The following is a 16,144-nucleotide window of genomic DNA, read 5'->3' as shown; positions in this document are numbered from 1 at the left end:
GCAATGCCGGGCCGGGCCAGCGAAAAGCACCGAAATCATACTATTGTCAGTTCTTATAGAACTGACAACGTCGCAACGCTGCGCTGAGCTCACAGATTGTATCACCGCTAGTCACACGTCGACTACTAGGGACAAGGGTCCGACGTACAGCAGGAAACGTTCCATTGCATTGCCTAGCGCTTGAATCCCTTCCAACACAGAGGCTAAACTAGCTCATCGTCAACGTTCCACCTTCGCGTCGACGTCTGCGCTTGTCTAATAAAAGCACAAGGGATCAGACGCCTTAATTAGTCTAGATGTAGTAAAGGCTAAGTCTGACCCCGACTTTGAGCTCCAATAATATAAATACAGCTCCGGGGCTTGTGTTTGCGGTGGACGCGGTTGATCAGTGACGACTTCAATGCACTCTGCATATGTTTGATACGGGAGGAATGGCCCGGTAGACTCGCAATTCGATCTTCTCTTCTTCGCGTCTCCTACTTATCAGCCTCCTACATTCTTCGCGTCTCCTACTTATCAGCCACCTACAGCGCCAGATTTCAGTTCCCATAGCTTTGACCGGGCACAACGTTCTATTCATTGCATTATGACACGATTAAAATGCCATGAATTGAATAATACGAATATCACACCGCTCATTTAGGCATGTTCTACATGAACATCTCCCTCCTTAGGTAAAAATGTGCGTAAAGCATAAGCAGGTTCAGCCTGGGTGCTTTCAGTCTCAGGATGCTGCTCCACAGCTCTCTTAAAATGCCTTGGAGGCACTTTCATTGCATAAAGCTCATCCAATTTCTCGAAAGAAAGTCCTTTAGTCTCCGGGAACAAGTACCAGCCCCCAACACCAGCAATCAGTCCAGTAGCCAAGAAGATAAAGCCGACCTTGCCGCCCAAGTCTCCAGCATCTGGGTTGATCATATAAGGGACTGTGAACTGCATGATCAGGCCCCAAAGCGAGTTAGTAATAGTGATTAGGCCCTGCGTTGCTCCTCTCAGTCGCATTGTTGCGATCTCTGAAGCCAGGACAAAGCCTGTAGCACCAATAGAGAGCTGATAAATCAGTGCCCAAATATAAAGCAAGGCCACGACGCCCCAACTTGCTCGGGCCTTATTGGGAACGCACCCCAGAATGCCTATGATGAGAAGCATAAAGCAGAGTATAAACTGGGGACCCACAATCAAGAACCGGCGGCCATAGATCTCGGTAAGGGGAAATGCAGCGGTGCTGGCGAGGAGCATAACCACGTACAAAGCGATGGAGGCCCCAAAATAGTTTTTGATACCAATGAGTTGGAAGAAGTATGTCGCGTATCCGATGACAAAAGTGGCCCCAATCATTTGCTGGGCCGAAGCAGCAAAGATGGCGGTTAGGGTACGATTGCGGTTCGTTGCATCGAAGCATTCAGCTTCCAACTGTACGTTGACGCCCAGGAGCCTCTTTGGAGGTTCTGCGTCAATGTTGCCGTGTCGGTCATTAGTGATTCGAATTTCTTCTTCAAGGCGGCTGACCTCGATTTCGTAGTACTCGGCTTCCTTAAAACCATAGATGCGACGAAGTGCTTTCTTCGCGTCGGCAGGGCGACCGTGACGAACAAGCCAGTAGGGTGACTCGGGGAAAAAAGGCCAAGATACCGTTAGAATGACTATTGGCGCCTTTATCAGTTTTTGTTTGCACCCATAGCGGAGAATATGACTTACAAGGAAAGACGTACTGGGCGACCAGAGGTAGCCACCATTGCCATTTGCTGGAGATGTGACTGCTGCCTTCGCTTACCACGACGATCGCAAATTGACCGAAGACGATGCTGGTGTTGAAGAAACAGAGAAAGAAGCCACGAAGTTCTGGACGGCATGTCTCACCGATCCAGAGTGGCGAGACTGTGAACATCATGCCGATGGCAATGCCATTAACACCCCGGCCTGCCAGGTGCACCCGCCAGTTAGGGGCGAGCTGTTGGAGAAGTACTCCGGCAACCGAGATGAGTGATGCTGCGAGAATGGCCCATTTGCGTCCAAACTTCTCGAGAAGTGGCGCGAAAATGAAGGTAGAGACGATTTCCGTAGCGGGAGCGATGGAATTCCAAGCCGAGAGGTAATGAGCCGGAATCAGGTAGCTGCCATCGGGCTGGAGGATTCCAAACTTCTCTTTAAAGACAGGTAAAGCAGCGAGTTGGCCGCCAGCTACGAGATCAAACCCTTGCATCACAACGCCGGACGAGATCAATAGAGCTAGATGCAATTGTCAGGCAGTGATATGGGTGCAGGCCATTCTGACTTACCCCAAAGGGCAAATCGCGACTGCGACTTCAGGATCTTCCATTTGTTGTCTGGATTCACAGTAGAGTAATCGACTCTATGACTTGATGGTTACTAATTGATGAACGTCCCCAAGACCAAGAGGTGCTTACCCGCGAATCAAAGTCATGCTGAACTTGAGTTTTTGGAGAGAAGTGAATGATTGATAGTGGTCAGAACAAGCGCAAGCAGGTGCTATATTGATAGCTTGGAGGTCAAGTAAATGTCCGACAGAACTGGACATACTTGGACATACTTATAGGAACTGAGGAGTGGCAGACTGGTTCTCAGCCGAAAGCAAAGAATGGGTCAGTTGATGCGGGGTATGGGGTTGCGTGCAAATCCGGGACATGCGGCTCGGGGCAGCAATCCCCACCAGTTGTAATACTGAGCTGTCAACTTCCTCCGTGTGGTAAGACTTCAGTCAGGTCACTCCCAGGAAATCAATCCAGTCACAACTTGGGAGTCCAGGGATGAAAGTGGAGAAGTTGACCTGCCCAAGTCCCGTCGCACTCAACGAGATGGTGTGAACAGAACTGACTGGGCCATTTGTCGTCTCGTCTCGCGGAGTTCAAGATAGCTCCGCGGACCCTGTCTCGGCTTCCACCGCACGGATCAGGCAGCTGACCTTTACTAGGCGGGTACTTGACCATGACCCTAACCCTGGGATTCGGAATTCGTTAGTGCATTCACGTCGCCAAAACTTCTAGGGCAAATATCAAAAATGCCACTGACCAGGTACAGAGCGAGGTTTAGGGTCCATTTCTGCACTTAATCAATGTAAGCTACCCTGCCGAACTTGCGTCGCGTCTCGTTCATTAATCAACGCGGTGACTATAGAGCACTCAATATTATCAAATATTCTGTGGAATCAGAACTTATATATTGTATATCAAACGGCCATTTCAACATGTTGCCTGCAGTGGGAGGTCAGTTCTCAGACATCAATGCCTTCAAGCACGCGATGAAGTCTATTGCTATCCAGGAGGGTTATCAATACGTTCCAGCCAAGTCAGATCGAACCCGCGTCAGGTGAAAATGCAAAGAAGACGTTTGCCTGTGGACATTGCATGCAAGGCGCGAGAAGGAAAGCACCATGTTTAAGATTACTGCCACCAATCCGGTCCATAACTGCAATCAAGTCGTGCACAAGAATGGGCACGCCAATAAACGATGGGTAGCAGAGATCTATCAAGGTGAGACCGAAACAAAGAGATTTTATAGACCTATGCACTTGAGAGAAGATGTTCATCTCGATCACGGCGTGAAAATTGACTACCTCGTGGCCGAAAGGGCGAAAGACAACGCCAGCAAAAAGATTGATGGATCTGATATCGACGGCTTCGCAAAGATTCCTGCATATATTAGGTCAATTAAAGCTCACAATCCTAATAGCCACGCGGTAGTGCGTGTGGTTCAAGATCAATTTTTTCTCTATTCGTGAGCTACGCTACATCAATTGCAGGATTTCGGTACTGTCGCCCATTGCTTGCACTCGATGGAACTCACCCCAAATCAAGATATCAGGGGGTGTTATTAATAGCAGTGGGAGTTGATGCCGAACAACATTTGTTTCCTCTGGCGTTTGGGGTCGTCAATGCGGAAAATCGAGAGAATTGTAGTTGGTTCCTTCAGGAGCTTCGGACATCTATGGAACACAGCATCAATGCTGCTTCGTTATCCTTTATCTCCGACAGACAAAAAGGTATCTTTGACCGCTATTTGTTCAAGGGTTGATCGATGCCGTCTCAGATATTTTTCCGGATGCAGAACTTGCACATTGTCTTAGACATTTGCATGTAAATTTCAAAATAATTGTCTCAAGTGTTGACGTCGCTGCACTAATTTACAAGGTCGCTTCAAGACCTAGTAAACGTGAATGGACGACGTCCTTGCGACGATAGGCGACGAGGGAGTTCAGTGGCTGAAGAACAACGCTCCTGAGCATTGGGCTGATAGTTATTTTCCAGGACAGCGTTTCGGCCATCGGACCTCCAACATCGCCGAGAGCTTCAACAGCTGATGCCAGTTTTGGCCATGATGGAGCGTATTCGGCTGCAGATAATGCTTTCCAGGACCCAACGTCTCAACGAGATCAAAAAGTTGAAAGACGAAGGGAAGCGGATTTCAGAGTTTGCGGCGAGAGAATTGGCCAGATCTAGTGCACTTGCACGGTAGAATATTGTCGTATCTGCCAATTCCGACGAGTACGAGGTTAGGACTAGAAGCATGCAAATCTATCCAGTTCGTCTGAATCGCAGGATATGTCCAGCAACAGATGGCATTACCGCGGCATACCTTTTTGCGCATGCAGTGGCGGCGATATCATATGTCAGACGGGACGCTGTCGATTTCGTGGACCCCTGCTTCAGGGTTGAATCATTGGAAGCAACCTACATGAATAGCATCCACGCCATGCCAACCATTGCTGTAGAAAATGATACTCCGATATGCAGACCGCCAACGACTCGGCGCCCGCCCGGCAGGCCCCACAAGAGCCGCGACAGATCCAACGAATTTGTTGCTCGCAGACTCAACATCTGCGGCAGATGTAAGAAGTAAATGCGTCATAACGCCAGGTCTTGTACGGAACCCATTTAGAGTCTAAAGACTTTAGGCGAAATTTGATTTGACTCTTTTGTCGATATATAGGCGGATGGCAGAAGGTAGCAAATTGTGAGCGCATTAAAGTACTTTAGTTTGTGTATTATAGGGTTCACTTGAAGTCAAATATATAATAGTTAGTAATGTAAGGCTTAGTGTAACTGTATTTAGCTGGGTACGACGAATTTTGCTGCCAGTGGCATTTTTGATATTATGAAACATTTCAGTGGCATTTTTGATATTTGCCCAAACTTCTATATCGCGAATTTTTCCTGCATGCCCAGAGCAGCAGAACTCATCGGTGCACCGCGGAGTACAACCATCGGGTTCCGCCACTCCGGCGTCATCCTCGTCCACGCCAAGGCGATTTTCTAACAAGCGTCCCGCTGAGTGGACTCCGCATAAAGTTTTGTCCCGCGGACAAATAGCGGTGGGGCCTGTCCCCGTTGCCGCCAGCAGCATACGCTGGCGCAGTGTGGTCGCCTTGGCCATCAAGCAGACAAATGCTCACTCGGCGAACGGGCGTCGCAAGCAATCTTTCTCTCGGTCCGTGTGAGAGTCTGAGCTCTGTAACACCTCTTCCAGCAATAGGATCGCTCGCGCGGTTGGTTTCGGGAAGGTGGAGGAGTGGTCGCAGGATAAGGACAGATGGTGAGTTGAAGTGTATAATGTCATTAGCCAGGAAGATAATACATTACCTGACAATAATCCCATTTGTACAATTCTTGGCCACTTTGAGCAAGCACTGCAGCTTATCAGGCTCAGCCAATTCAGAAGTTCGGCAACTTGGCTCAGACTTGGTTGATGGCATTTCGGAGGGGCGTATTGCATCATCATTTTTGGCAGAACTGCAGATCAAGGTGCTGTAAAATTCTATCCTGCAAAGCGCCGTGCGGCTCCCCATCGTCACGTAAGATTCGACGAATTATCAACCCGGGCTGGCCAGCAGGCCCAGCGAAAGGTTCTTCGCAGGCGAGCGCTCGTGGGCCGGCTCAGCGATATTAGACACTGAGGTCGTCCAGGGCTGTAGGCGGATAGGCGGATAGGCGGATTTGGCGGATCAGATATCCGCCGCGGATACGTATCCGCCATACTTTCAGTTGGCGGATGCAGATGGCGGATATGGCGGATATTTGGTATATTATCTTTAAACGGTGTCAAAAAGTAGACGATGATACATGTTAATGAAATAGGGCAACTATTCTGACGGACAGAATATATTTTTCTTACAAATTTTTCTCCATGCTGTCCATCAACATCAACATTCTCACCGTTTCGCCCTTCATTGCAAATCACCGTACCCCTAGAATATCTCTACCTGCATTGAACATCCTCTCAACAGAGACTTCGGAGGCGGGAATGGCTAAGTAGTCTCGGGCCGCCATAGCCATCTGCGGATATTCATCCTTGTGCCTCCGCCACCAGTCGCACAGCCAATTCGGGTTCTTTGAGTCCGTCACAACTGCCCTCGGGCTCTCGAAGTATCTATCTATGTCGGACGCAAAAGATTGACTTGGAGGCTGGAGCTTTCGCAGCATCCGAAGCTCCGGGTCGCTATATTCCTGGTTATCTGGTAGAAATTGTTCTGTTGGAGGGGAATTCACTTCAGTAATGTTGTACTCTCGATGGAGTTCCAGGCGTATTGCCTCTAGGATTAGGCGACCAGCATCGTCATCCTCACTCAACTCCTGTCGAATTAGGTCGCCTTTCACGCGCGGGTCCAGAACAAGGGCCGTATAGTAAGTATCGACCTCGTCCATGAACGTGTAATACTTTTTATATTTCTTCATGCCGTTTTTAACAGCCAGCGCGATATCCATGTCAAGCTTTGAAAAGCTTCCAAGTTGTTCTGAAGCATCATGGAGTAGATCATGAAGTTCATAGTAAATTGCAACAGAGAGACTAATCTGTGGTCTCTTTTTAGAAACAAACAGAGTTAGCTCATTGAACTTCGAAAGAACACCGTGGATTTGCCTCAGCCATTCCCAATCATTGTCAGTAAATGACGGCAAAGAAAGCTCTACTTGATGCTGCTCCAAGTATTTGTTTATTTGGATTTTCGCCACTGTGCGATCCATGGAGTTCCCTGAAGTCCAATGCTCTCTCTTGATATTGGAACTCTGAAGTAAGCCAATGACCAATTATGCCAAGGATTGGCAGGCTATTTTTGCTCGTCCAGACGTCCAGAGAAATAGCAATTGTCTTGCATGTTTTGGAAAGTTCCTCGTTCAATTGAACGCGCTGTGTTGCGAAGTCATCGGCCAACCGTTGTCTAACAACCTGACGGCTGGTAAAAGGCAGCCTAATTCCCGGAATATTAAGAAAGATTTGTTGGAACGCTGGCGACTCCAGGGTTGTAAAAGGTTGTTTTTCAGCGACTATCCAGCGCAGAATATTCTTCTCAAGAAGCTGTTAATGCGTAAGTCTCTCCTTCCTCTTTATGAAAGATAATATACTATATTCTGCTCTTTTTGGTTCATCCGGTTTGTTAGGAGGATCTATGGAATGCTGCTTGCGGAGATGATCGATTTGAATCCGTGGTCTTCCAGCCGCATTTTTCGCCTGTTTCCTCGTCCAAGATAGTGCATCGAGTTTCTCTATCAATCAACTTCCTTTTGTTGCTTTTCTTAACGATCCAAGAATTTTCGAATTCAGATATTTCGAAGTATGTCCATGGCCACTTAGTGGATTTAGGTTCAAAATTCGGGCATGCTGGCGAGATTCCTGTAATGAAACAAGACTGGCCGACGATTCCGTTTGAATGGTCAAGGACTCCTCTACCTGCGTCTCTGCCAACGACTCAAAATGAAGCTGCTGGATTTGTGATGCTGATTCCGACGGAAGGATATCGTTCTCGAGAGTAAAAACATTTTCATAACTACCGAGTCGGTCTTCTGGCGATGTCTCTTCGTCCAGTCCATCGTTGAGCAAGAAGTAATTAGGCCTGTTTCGACGAGTGTTCATGCGATCCATTTTTATATTTGTTGATTTGGAGGTCGTTAAGTTAGAATACGATCTGTGGACAGCTTATAGAATATGGAATATTTCAAGAGGCATGAAGACATATTCAAGGATTCTTATATTCTCCAATTTCCTTTCCACTTCTTATCGAGCCAATTAAAAATTTTTTAAACAAGGACAAACAAGCCAATTAAACATGCTGATTACAAATGACACAAAAGCCGAGCACCCGAGTTGTCACTTGTCGCACGAGCCCGACTCCCTTGTCCGCTCAAGGTTCTTCGGAATAAACCGACATGACCGCGACTATGGCCGAACCGCGAACGTAAACTTCAATTATGTATTCATGAATGCAGGAGCTCGCACAGTATCGAACAATCTGTCCACGACAATGAGTTATCCTGGCACCGGTGAAAATTCATATGTCGCGGGGATGACCGACGGGATAGTTTGCCTCCGCTAGCTGGCAGTCCATTTAGAAAAATTTAAATATCATGTTAGTTAAATTTGCGAAATTTTTAAGGCGGATGGCGGATTTGGCCGATATCCGCATCCGCCACAGCCCTGAGGTCGTCCTCTACTCCTTACTCAGTCGAAAAGACTTCCTGCCTTTTCATTTTCAGACTATCTGCGCCGAAAATAACTCATCATCATCTGAGGCCCTGAACCAAACACCAGCAAGCAACACAACCCTATAGAAATTAAACCCTGAAACCCAACTCGTATGAATTTGCGCAGTCGCTTTAGCCGGAATATGTGTACCTCTCATACGAAATGGGCGAGCTGGGGAGTCGCTCTGGCGGAGCGAGTTACTAAACGTTCAAAGTGGCACTGTCCACACAGTCAGATATGTTTTGCAGGAGCGAGTAGCCCTGTCAGTTCACTTGTCCTTCTACTCAAATTCGGCATAGCCACTCGCTAAGATAGAGGGGCTCATGCGAGCAAGTTGAACGGTTTATTAAAGTAGCTCATATATTACAGCCAAGTTACTTGTATGAAATCGCAAATGTTTGTCAACTATTGTATTTAATTTATAGTCGTATGAGCCAGATAAACAAAACTGGGCGACATTACTAAAAACTACCCCTAGATATCAATATAAGCACATCCGCTTCTACAGCATCTCCGTGTCTCCAAAGGTCCTAAACAGTTAAGGACACAGATGCCACATGCATAACCATGAGCAAAATACGGGGCAGACCCAGAGCAGACAGATATTTTAGAGTAACTGATGATTCGAAGGTGAAGAGAGAGACGAAATTCAAAAAACAGTTTTAGTGAAGTGGGTTGAGAAACGAAAGTGGTATGGCAGTGAGGAGCGAGGAATGACGCTGCTGAGGTAACCTGCGACAACGGACAACTTGAGATGCTAAAAAGACAACAAAATCACACATGTGATATCCACAATAACTCCAGAAAATAACACAATGACGAATAAGGTGCACCTTAGCATATTTTAAGATGAAGTGGATCGCGAAGACTTGGAGGCCTAGAGGTCATCAAGATTAACTTCGTTTATTCAGATTCCAACACACGACCGACAGTCCACCATACCCGATAGCTATATCACATTCATGCACTGGCAGTGGAGGACGACCGACCTAAAACTTGCACCATTTCGGCGACCCAATGCCCAAATGATGACAATGAAGCTACAAGTAGACAGCAGCAAAAAGCCAAGCTGGTGATCGGCAACCAAATACAATTCAAACACGAAATGCCATAGAAAACATTGGAAGCCACAGCAACAAAAGGTATAATCAGTCACATAGACGTCAAGAAATAGATAGGTACTACAGAAGTGAACTGAAATGATCACTTACCAAGTCAATCTGCTGGGTGTTCCAAATTGCAGTTCGTGCAATACCTATGTAAGAATTCCTGGCGATTAGACTTACCCACATATTGCAATCTATCAGGAAGAGGGCTGTCATTGTGACGAAAATATGGATTATATTATTAAGTATTGCTCATGTTAAGTTAGGAATGACAAGGCGTAATGTTGGGAAGGGGAGAAGAACCACGGAAAGCACTAATAAGTGGTGCCGCACCAATTAGGGTCAGGGTATAACCTCGCGTCAACTACGCGTGGCTGACGCGTCTCCTTCCGCCTTGTCCAACTGCTCATAACGCGCTCGCAACTCACAATTTATTAAAAAAACTACTAAATCTAATTAGATACACATTATAAGTTGAACACAAATTAGCAAAGCAAATTAACAAAGCAAATTAGCGAATTAGCAAATGATCTCTAGTCCAACAAATCAGTGTGTGCAGTAGTGTGATATTACCATATATGACTTCATTCTGTCAAACCAATACACATATTATATGAGTTCTTCTGAACTCATATAATATGAGACTGATATCATATGATATCATATATGGTAAATATATGACCATATGAAACACGTGATCCACTATTTTGATAAAAAACACAGGCCTGTTATATATTATTGCAGGAACAATACCTCAAGAAAAGGCAAAGGCATAAGCCTCATAAACCAAAGACGCTCACAACAAGACGAAAGATAGAAATAAAATAAAGTCACCCACAAATACAGAAGGCCGACAAATTCATATGGATCAAGATCTCCTTCTCCAGTTGTTGTATCACTTCTTACTCTGGTCTCACGTGCATCGATTCTCCAAATCTTGTATCTTGACAGCGATAAAGCAAACCTATTGGCTCATTGTCGGGATGGACTCCAGTTCTCAATCTCAGAATACACAACAGCGCCTGCCTAGAGCGAAGCGTCTTGATTATCATGCGCTGAATACCGCCACTGATAGTCCACGATCCCGTTCTCGTCGCGGCCTTGAAGTGAATCAGACTAGGGCTGTTCACGTTTTGCCGATATTGACGATGCGATATCGTCGACGATACGATATCAGCATTCCTAATGTCCGACGATTGCCGTTTGACGATGTTTATTGTCAAACGTTCTGCCGATATCGTATCGGTGAAGCAGACGTTCGACGATATCGGCAAATCGGCAGATAATTATGTAGCTTTTTTTAGGATCGATCATTAAGTCCAGCATGTGTCTTAACAAATTATATTTTGCAATCAATTATCATACATGTCTCCCATGAGCATCAACATTCTCATTGTGTCTGCCTTCATGGAGTGCCTCCGAACACCGAGCAAGTCCCTTCCCGCTCTAAATAGCCTTTCCACTGCCACCTCGGAAGCTGGGATTGCCAAGTAATCCCTAGCCGCAGCGGCCATCTGCGGGTACTCATCTTGATGAGTACGCCACCAATTGCAAAGCCAGTTTGGGTTTTTCGTGTCATTAACGCTGACCGCAGGACTGTCGAAGTATCTGTCAATATCAGAGACAGTGCTACTAGTCTGGCCTCGTGGCTGCAGCCTTTGCAGCATCTTAGACTCGACATCACTATCCTCGATTCTCTCTGCGGCAGATCTTGTCCAAATTCCATCAGCAACCGCGGCCGCACAATAGCCAATGGATATTGTCGATGGAGGTTCCGCCGTATAGTCTGTAGAATCAGCCCACCAGAATTGCTATCCTCTCTTAGTTCCTGCAAGATCAAATTGCCTTTTACTCGAAGATCAAGGACGAGAGCAGTATAGTACACATCTGATTTATCCATGAGGCTATAGTACTTGTTGTACTTCTTTATTCCTTCCTTTACCGCAACTCCAATGTCTCGGTCAAAACCTGCAAATTCATTCTTAAATTCGGACACATCATGGAGAAAATCGTGAAGCTCATAGTATATGGGGATGGCAAGGCTGATCTGTGGCTTTCTTTTCAAAATAAACAAAGTTAGTTCGTTGAACTTCGAGAGTACTTTGAGGATCTGCGTGAGCCGTAGCCAATCTCGTGTCGTGAATACTGGTAGTTCATTCTGTAGGTCTAAAAATTGGCTTATATGTTGCCTTGCACGTAAGCCATCGTCGAGCATACGGAAAGTGAAATTCCAGCGCGTATCCACGTCATATTCAATATATTTGTCCGAGAGATTGTTGATCTTACAGACTTCATTCAACTTCTGCCTTCGCTGCGGTGTTCGATCAATCCAAAGAGCTAATATTCGGAGTCTTGCCAAGGCTGTCTGAGTTCCAATAGACTTCTTATCTCGTAGGTTATAGCAAGCAGCGCTTGCTTCCTCGACATTACCAGACTTCAATACGTGGAGTATATCTTTGACAATTAGATTCAATATGTGAGCCAAGCAACGGATATAGCTATCCAGGCCACGATATAAGAGAACCGAATCATTACTGTCGTCCTGCAAATCAAGTTTCTCAGAAAGACAATGAAACAACTCAGAGGCTAGTGTCTCATTGTTACTAGCATTATCTCCCGTAATCGTAATCAGCTTCCGTTAAAAAGCTAAGTCTACAAGAGTAGTCTCTACATTAAAGTCTCTCCACTATGAGTTCCATAGATCTCTTTAAGTCTAGTACTCTCTCCCGATATTCGAATTCGTCTGTGATCCAGTGGCCAATCATACCAATAATAGGGAGGTGATTCCTGCTTGTCCAAACATCGAGAGACAAAGAAATTGTTCTGCAAGTTCTGGTAAGCTCTTCCTTCAATTTAAGGCGCTGCATATCGAAATCGTCTTTAAGCCGCCTCCGAAGTGTATGTCGAGAGGAAAATGGGAGTGCAACTCCCGGTATATCATGGAAGATCTGTTGAAGTGGAGCAGATTCGAGAGTCGTAAGGTTCTTTTCTAGTAATTGCTGGTGCGTTAGTTTCTCCTTCCTTTTCCATAGGCTAACGACGCTGGTCTGTTGTTTCTCTCCTGTATTCCGACCCTCAGTGTTTGGAGGATAAATAGAGTGCTTGGCAAGATGAGTCTTCATATTGCTAGTTGAGTTTTGTCGTCATGAATCCATAGCTCTCCAACCACACTGTGTGCCTGTCTTATCGTCTATGTATGGGCAACGAATCTCCCTATCTGTCAATCTCCGCTTATTGGTCTTCTTTACGGTCCACTCCTTATCAACAGTCGTAGTCTCAAAGTATGCCCATAGCCACTCAGTGGCCGGTGCTGGCCGTGGGCGACCTTGGAGGAATGTGTTGCTTGAATGGATGGACGCTTCAGAAGTCGTGGAGCGTGCTCTAAGCTCTGGCAGCTGTGATGCTGATTCTGAAGGTAATACGTCGTCGTCAGGAATATTGATAAATCCGTCTATTGCTGATTGACTCGATAGTAAAGGGGATGACGTCGTGGAACTCGCGACTCGGTCTTCGGGCGCTGCTTCGTCATCACTGCCATCGTTGAGGGCTCTGTAGTCGAGGCGCTTATGGCGAGTAGTCATTCTCTCAAAGGCATACATTGTCGTAAGGGATTGAGTACTTGATCCTGGATAACAATATGGATATATAAAGTCTAATTTTGGATATATTTAGAATATTGACCATGCCGAAGAACGGGTTTAAACCCTCCCTTTATACATTTTCTCCCGCGTGTGGAAACTTTTACTTTCGGACAAAGTCCGGAGCGAACAACTAACAAACTAGTAATCTTTTTAGTATGAAAATATTTTTCATTAAAGAAATTAAAAGGAAACTGCGCTGTGACATCATCTCGGAAGGAAACACGGAGCAGTATGGCCATGTCCGAAGGACAGAGAACTAGGATTTTGCACTGTCGTGACGTCAGGGACGCCGCCTCACCCGCTGCGGTACAAGACACTCAAGAGGAACTCACTTGTGGCCACTGGCGGGATAAGATGGCAAGACAGTTATTTGTTGTAGAATTACGGATTATAGTATTAGTTACAGATTTGTCAGATTATATGGTGTGTCCAAAAAATTTTCCCTGTTCAAGGTAATGAGATGTGTCATATTATCAATATCGGCGACGATAATCGTATCGTCAAGCTTCTAACATCTGCCGATACGGTAGACGATAATTATCGGCAGGCATTAAGGTCGACAATGCCGATTGCCGATTAGCCCAAACCGTGCCGATATCGTATGGTGAACGGCCCTAAATCAGACAAGTACCCCATTTTCAGATGATATTATATCCCCTGACTAATCTGCGTCCCAAGTTCTCGCAAGCGATGCCAACAGCCATCTTTCCCTTTCGCCAGTCATTCGAAGAAAGGTCACATGCCGCCAAAGTCATGGGATACTACCGAACTCGAAACCACATATATCTACAAGCCAACTAACAAGAGTCGCCCGGACAAGCTGACTGTGTGCACTCGCTGTTCGTGTCTACTACGGAGGCGGTTCTTCAAGGGTCATCAGGAAATCTGAGCACACATCTCTCATCAAGGCACGGGATACTGAAGCCTGGCGTGCCTGCTCCTAGAGCTTCAAGCGATATCACGTCACTCTTCAGCAGACCTAGTAGGTCAGTTCAATAGGATCTTCTACTGCAAGTTATGCCTCAATCCATCTTACAGCGGCCAAAGCCTCACCTCGGCGTGATATCATCTCAGTCATTCGCATCAACTTAAAGTTACTGATACGGAAACCATGGCCAAAAGCTTCGAGAAAATTGCAGAATATATGGGCCATGGCCGAAGAAAAGAAGCTAGCACGTGCTCGAGAGCAAGAAGTCAAGGGACTTCAGGCGGTTGTGAACAAGCGGGCTTTACAGGAGGCTCTGGTTTAATTGATTGTCTTGCAAAACTTGCCATATAATGCCGTTGAATGGCCAGAACTCTAGGCTCTATTGATGACGGTCAGTTACACCGTCGAGCCTCTCCTTAGGCAGTCACATGGTGACGTGCCTCGAATGATTAAAAACTCATTCATTATAAGGACACCCTCAAGCAGAGACTTCAAAAGGCTCTGTCAAAGGTTCATTTTTGACAGCAAGCACTAGTACTAGTGATGAGTATGAAGCCTTTGCCAACGATACACTTTTCGGAATTTCTACAACGGCGCTCGAATGGTGGCTGGAAGAGCGCCAAAGAAAACTTTATCCATCGCTTCAAAAGATGGCTATCGATATTTTATCGATACCAGCAATGTCGTCCGAGCCCGAGCGAGTGTTCTCCGGCGCTCGGCGAACGATCTCTTGGGATCGAGCGAGGCATGGTGTGGTGCGGCAAATATTGTGCGCACTGGGTGTTTGAAGAGCTGGCTCCGGAGTAACGTACCGTCGGGGCTTGGAATTATCCATGAGGAAACTATGGAAAATGGTCAGAGTGATATAGATACAGATACTTCTTTGTAAATGTAGATTTTTCACATGCCTATCGTTTTATCGCGATACGTTGCGATATCGCGCTATAATGGATAAAAAAATGTATGCGATATGCGATAGAGCCGTTATACCCTTCAGTATCTACGATCCGCGGGAATCACTCCGCATTAGTTCGCACAATGGAAGAATATGCTTCCACCTCGCGGAAACACCTTATGCCAGTTGGGCCTACGAAGCGGGACTACATCGTAAGCGTTCTATCACGCGCGCCCCCCGGTCCAGCAGTTCTTTCTTGAATTTGGGGCGTATGTTGGCTACTCTGCCGTCTCTCTGGGCGCAGCGCTAAGCGAATTGGACCATGTTTACTGTTGTAAAGTTGTAAAGACACAGAGCAACTTGATTCTAATTATTATCTACTGGGCTATACTAGGCCTTTATATATTACTTATGGAAAATGTTGGAACGGATATGTTCGGCTTCCAGTCGTCCGCACCATTCCGTCATTCCCATCATCCGCTTTTTCCCGTCATCCGCCGACATTGCCATCATCCGCCTTTCCGACCACTCTCAGTACGACGACATGAGGCTATTTTTTTTCCACATTTACCTTTTGAGGTAAATCCGATGAATGCTGCAATTACCTCTAGTTTTGTGGGGCCGGCTTGAAAGATGTGGTCGATGTCCACGTCGGGCCTGCGGCGGAATCAGTGAGGAGACTGTTTGAGGAAGGGGATTTGACAAAGCAGTCGGTTGAGTTCATACTATTAGATCACTGGAAAAATTTCTAAGTCGCTGATCTGCAGATGTGCGAGGAGTTGGGCCTGTTTCACAAGGAAAGTACAGTGATGGATACTAAAGGAGAAGTTTCTCCTTGTCTGGCCGAGGAAATATCTTGTTTCTAGTTGTATCTTTATTTCTTCCAAAGGCTCGAGGAACTTCATCGGAAATATAAATGCCGTAACACATCGATTTATGCCATGGTCTAGCACGTCAGAACTCATGGCTAAATTTTAACCGGCAGCATCAGCACCTTGTCATAGACACAAAGTCCTATTCGTAGGCTCGCGATGGCATGACTGGACCACAAACGTCGCGCTCACAAGCCGACCGCAGCAAATATCTAGTCGAGTCCCTGAAA

General features: G+C 46.2%; 5 protein-coding genes across 5 annotated transcripts; 3 read left to right on the top strand and 2 right to left on the bottom strand.

Moving 5' to 3' along the window:
• Positions 1-639: 639 nt before the first annotated feature.
• POJ06DRAFT_267786 (general substrate transporter) lies at positions 640-2,425 on the bottom strand (the record flags this gene model as incomplete). Its single annotated transcript, XM_056189262.1, has 4 exons — positions 640-1,643; positions 1,699-2,229; positions 2,280-2,353; positions 2,409-2,425. 4 exons carry the CDS (start codon positions 2,423-2,425, stop codon positions 640-642), a joined length of 1,626 nt encoding a protein of 541 aa, XP_056043646.1.
• Positions 2,426-3,523: 1,098 nt separating this feature from the next.
• On the top strand, positions 3,524-3,851 carry POJ06DRAFT_281332 (uncharacterized protein; the record flags this gene model as incomplete). The annotated part of the gene is made up of 2 exons (XM_056189940.1): positions 3,524-3,735; positions 3,761-3,851. The coding sequence occupies 2 exons, from the start codon at positions 3,524-3,526 to the stop codon at positions 3,849-3,851; spliced, it is 303 nt and encodes a 100-aa protein (XP_056043645.1).
• A 249-nt stretch (positions 3,852-4,100) lies between these two features.
• On the top strand, positions 4,101-4,510 carry POJ06DRAFT_252023 (uncharacterized protein). Its single transcript, XM_056187475.1, has one exon. The coding sequence runs from the start codon at positions 4,318-4,320 to the stop codon at positions 4,471-4,473; it is 156 nt and encodes a 51-aa protein (XP_056043644.1). The 5' UTR covers positions 4,101-4,317; the 3' UTR covers positions 4,474-4,510.
• POJ06DRAFT_252022 (uncharacterized protein) lies at positions 4,503-5,010 on the top strand. The gene has a single exon (XM_056187474.1). The coding sequence runs from the start codon at positions 4,525-4,527 to the stop codon at positions 4,855-4,857; it is 333 nt and encodes a 110-aa protein (XP_056043643.1). The 5' UTR covers positions 4,503-4,524; the 3' UTR covers positions 4,858-5,010.
• A 2,475-nt stretch (positions 5,011-7,485) lies between these two features.
• POJ06DRAFT_300918 (uncharacterized protein) lies at positions 7,486-7,920 on the bottom strand. The gene has a single exon (XM_056190725.1). It carries the CDS (start codon positions 7,870-7,872, stop codon positions 7,504-7,506), a length of 369 nt encoding a protein of 122 aa, XP_056043642.1. The 5' UTR covers positions 7,873-7,920; the 3' UTR covers positions 7,486-7,503.
• Between the last annotated feature and the right edge of the window lie 8,224 nt (positions 7,921-16,144).

This window comes from Lipomyces tetrasporus (assembly GCF_029532465.1).
Source record: "Lipomyces tetrasporus strain NRRL Y-64009 chromosome Unknown POJ06scaffold_5, whole genome shotgun sequence".
In the NCBI taxonomy this organism is placed as follows: Eukaryota; Fungi; Ascomycota; class Lipomycetes; order Lipomycetales; family Lipomycetaceae; genus Lipomyces; species Lipomyces tetrasporus.
This window is presented reverse-complemented; position numbering and strand designations above follow the sequence as displayed.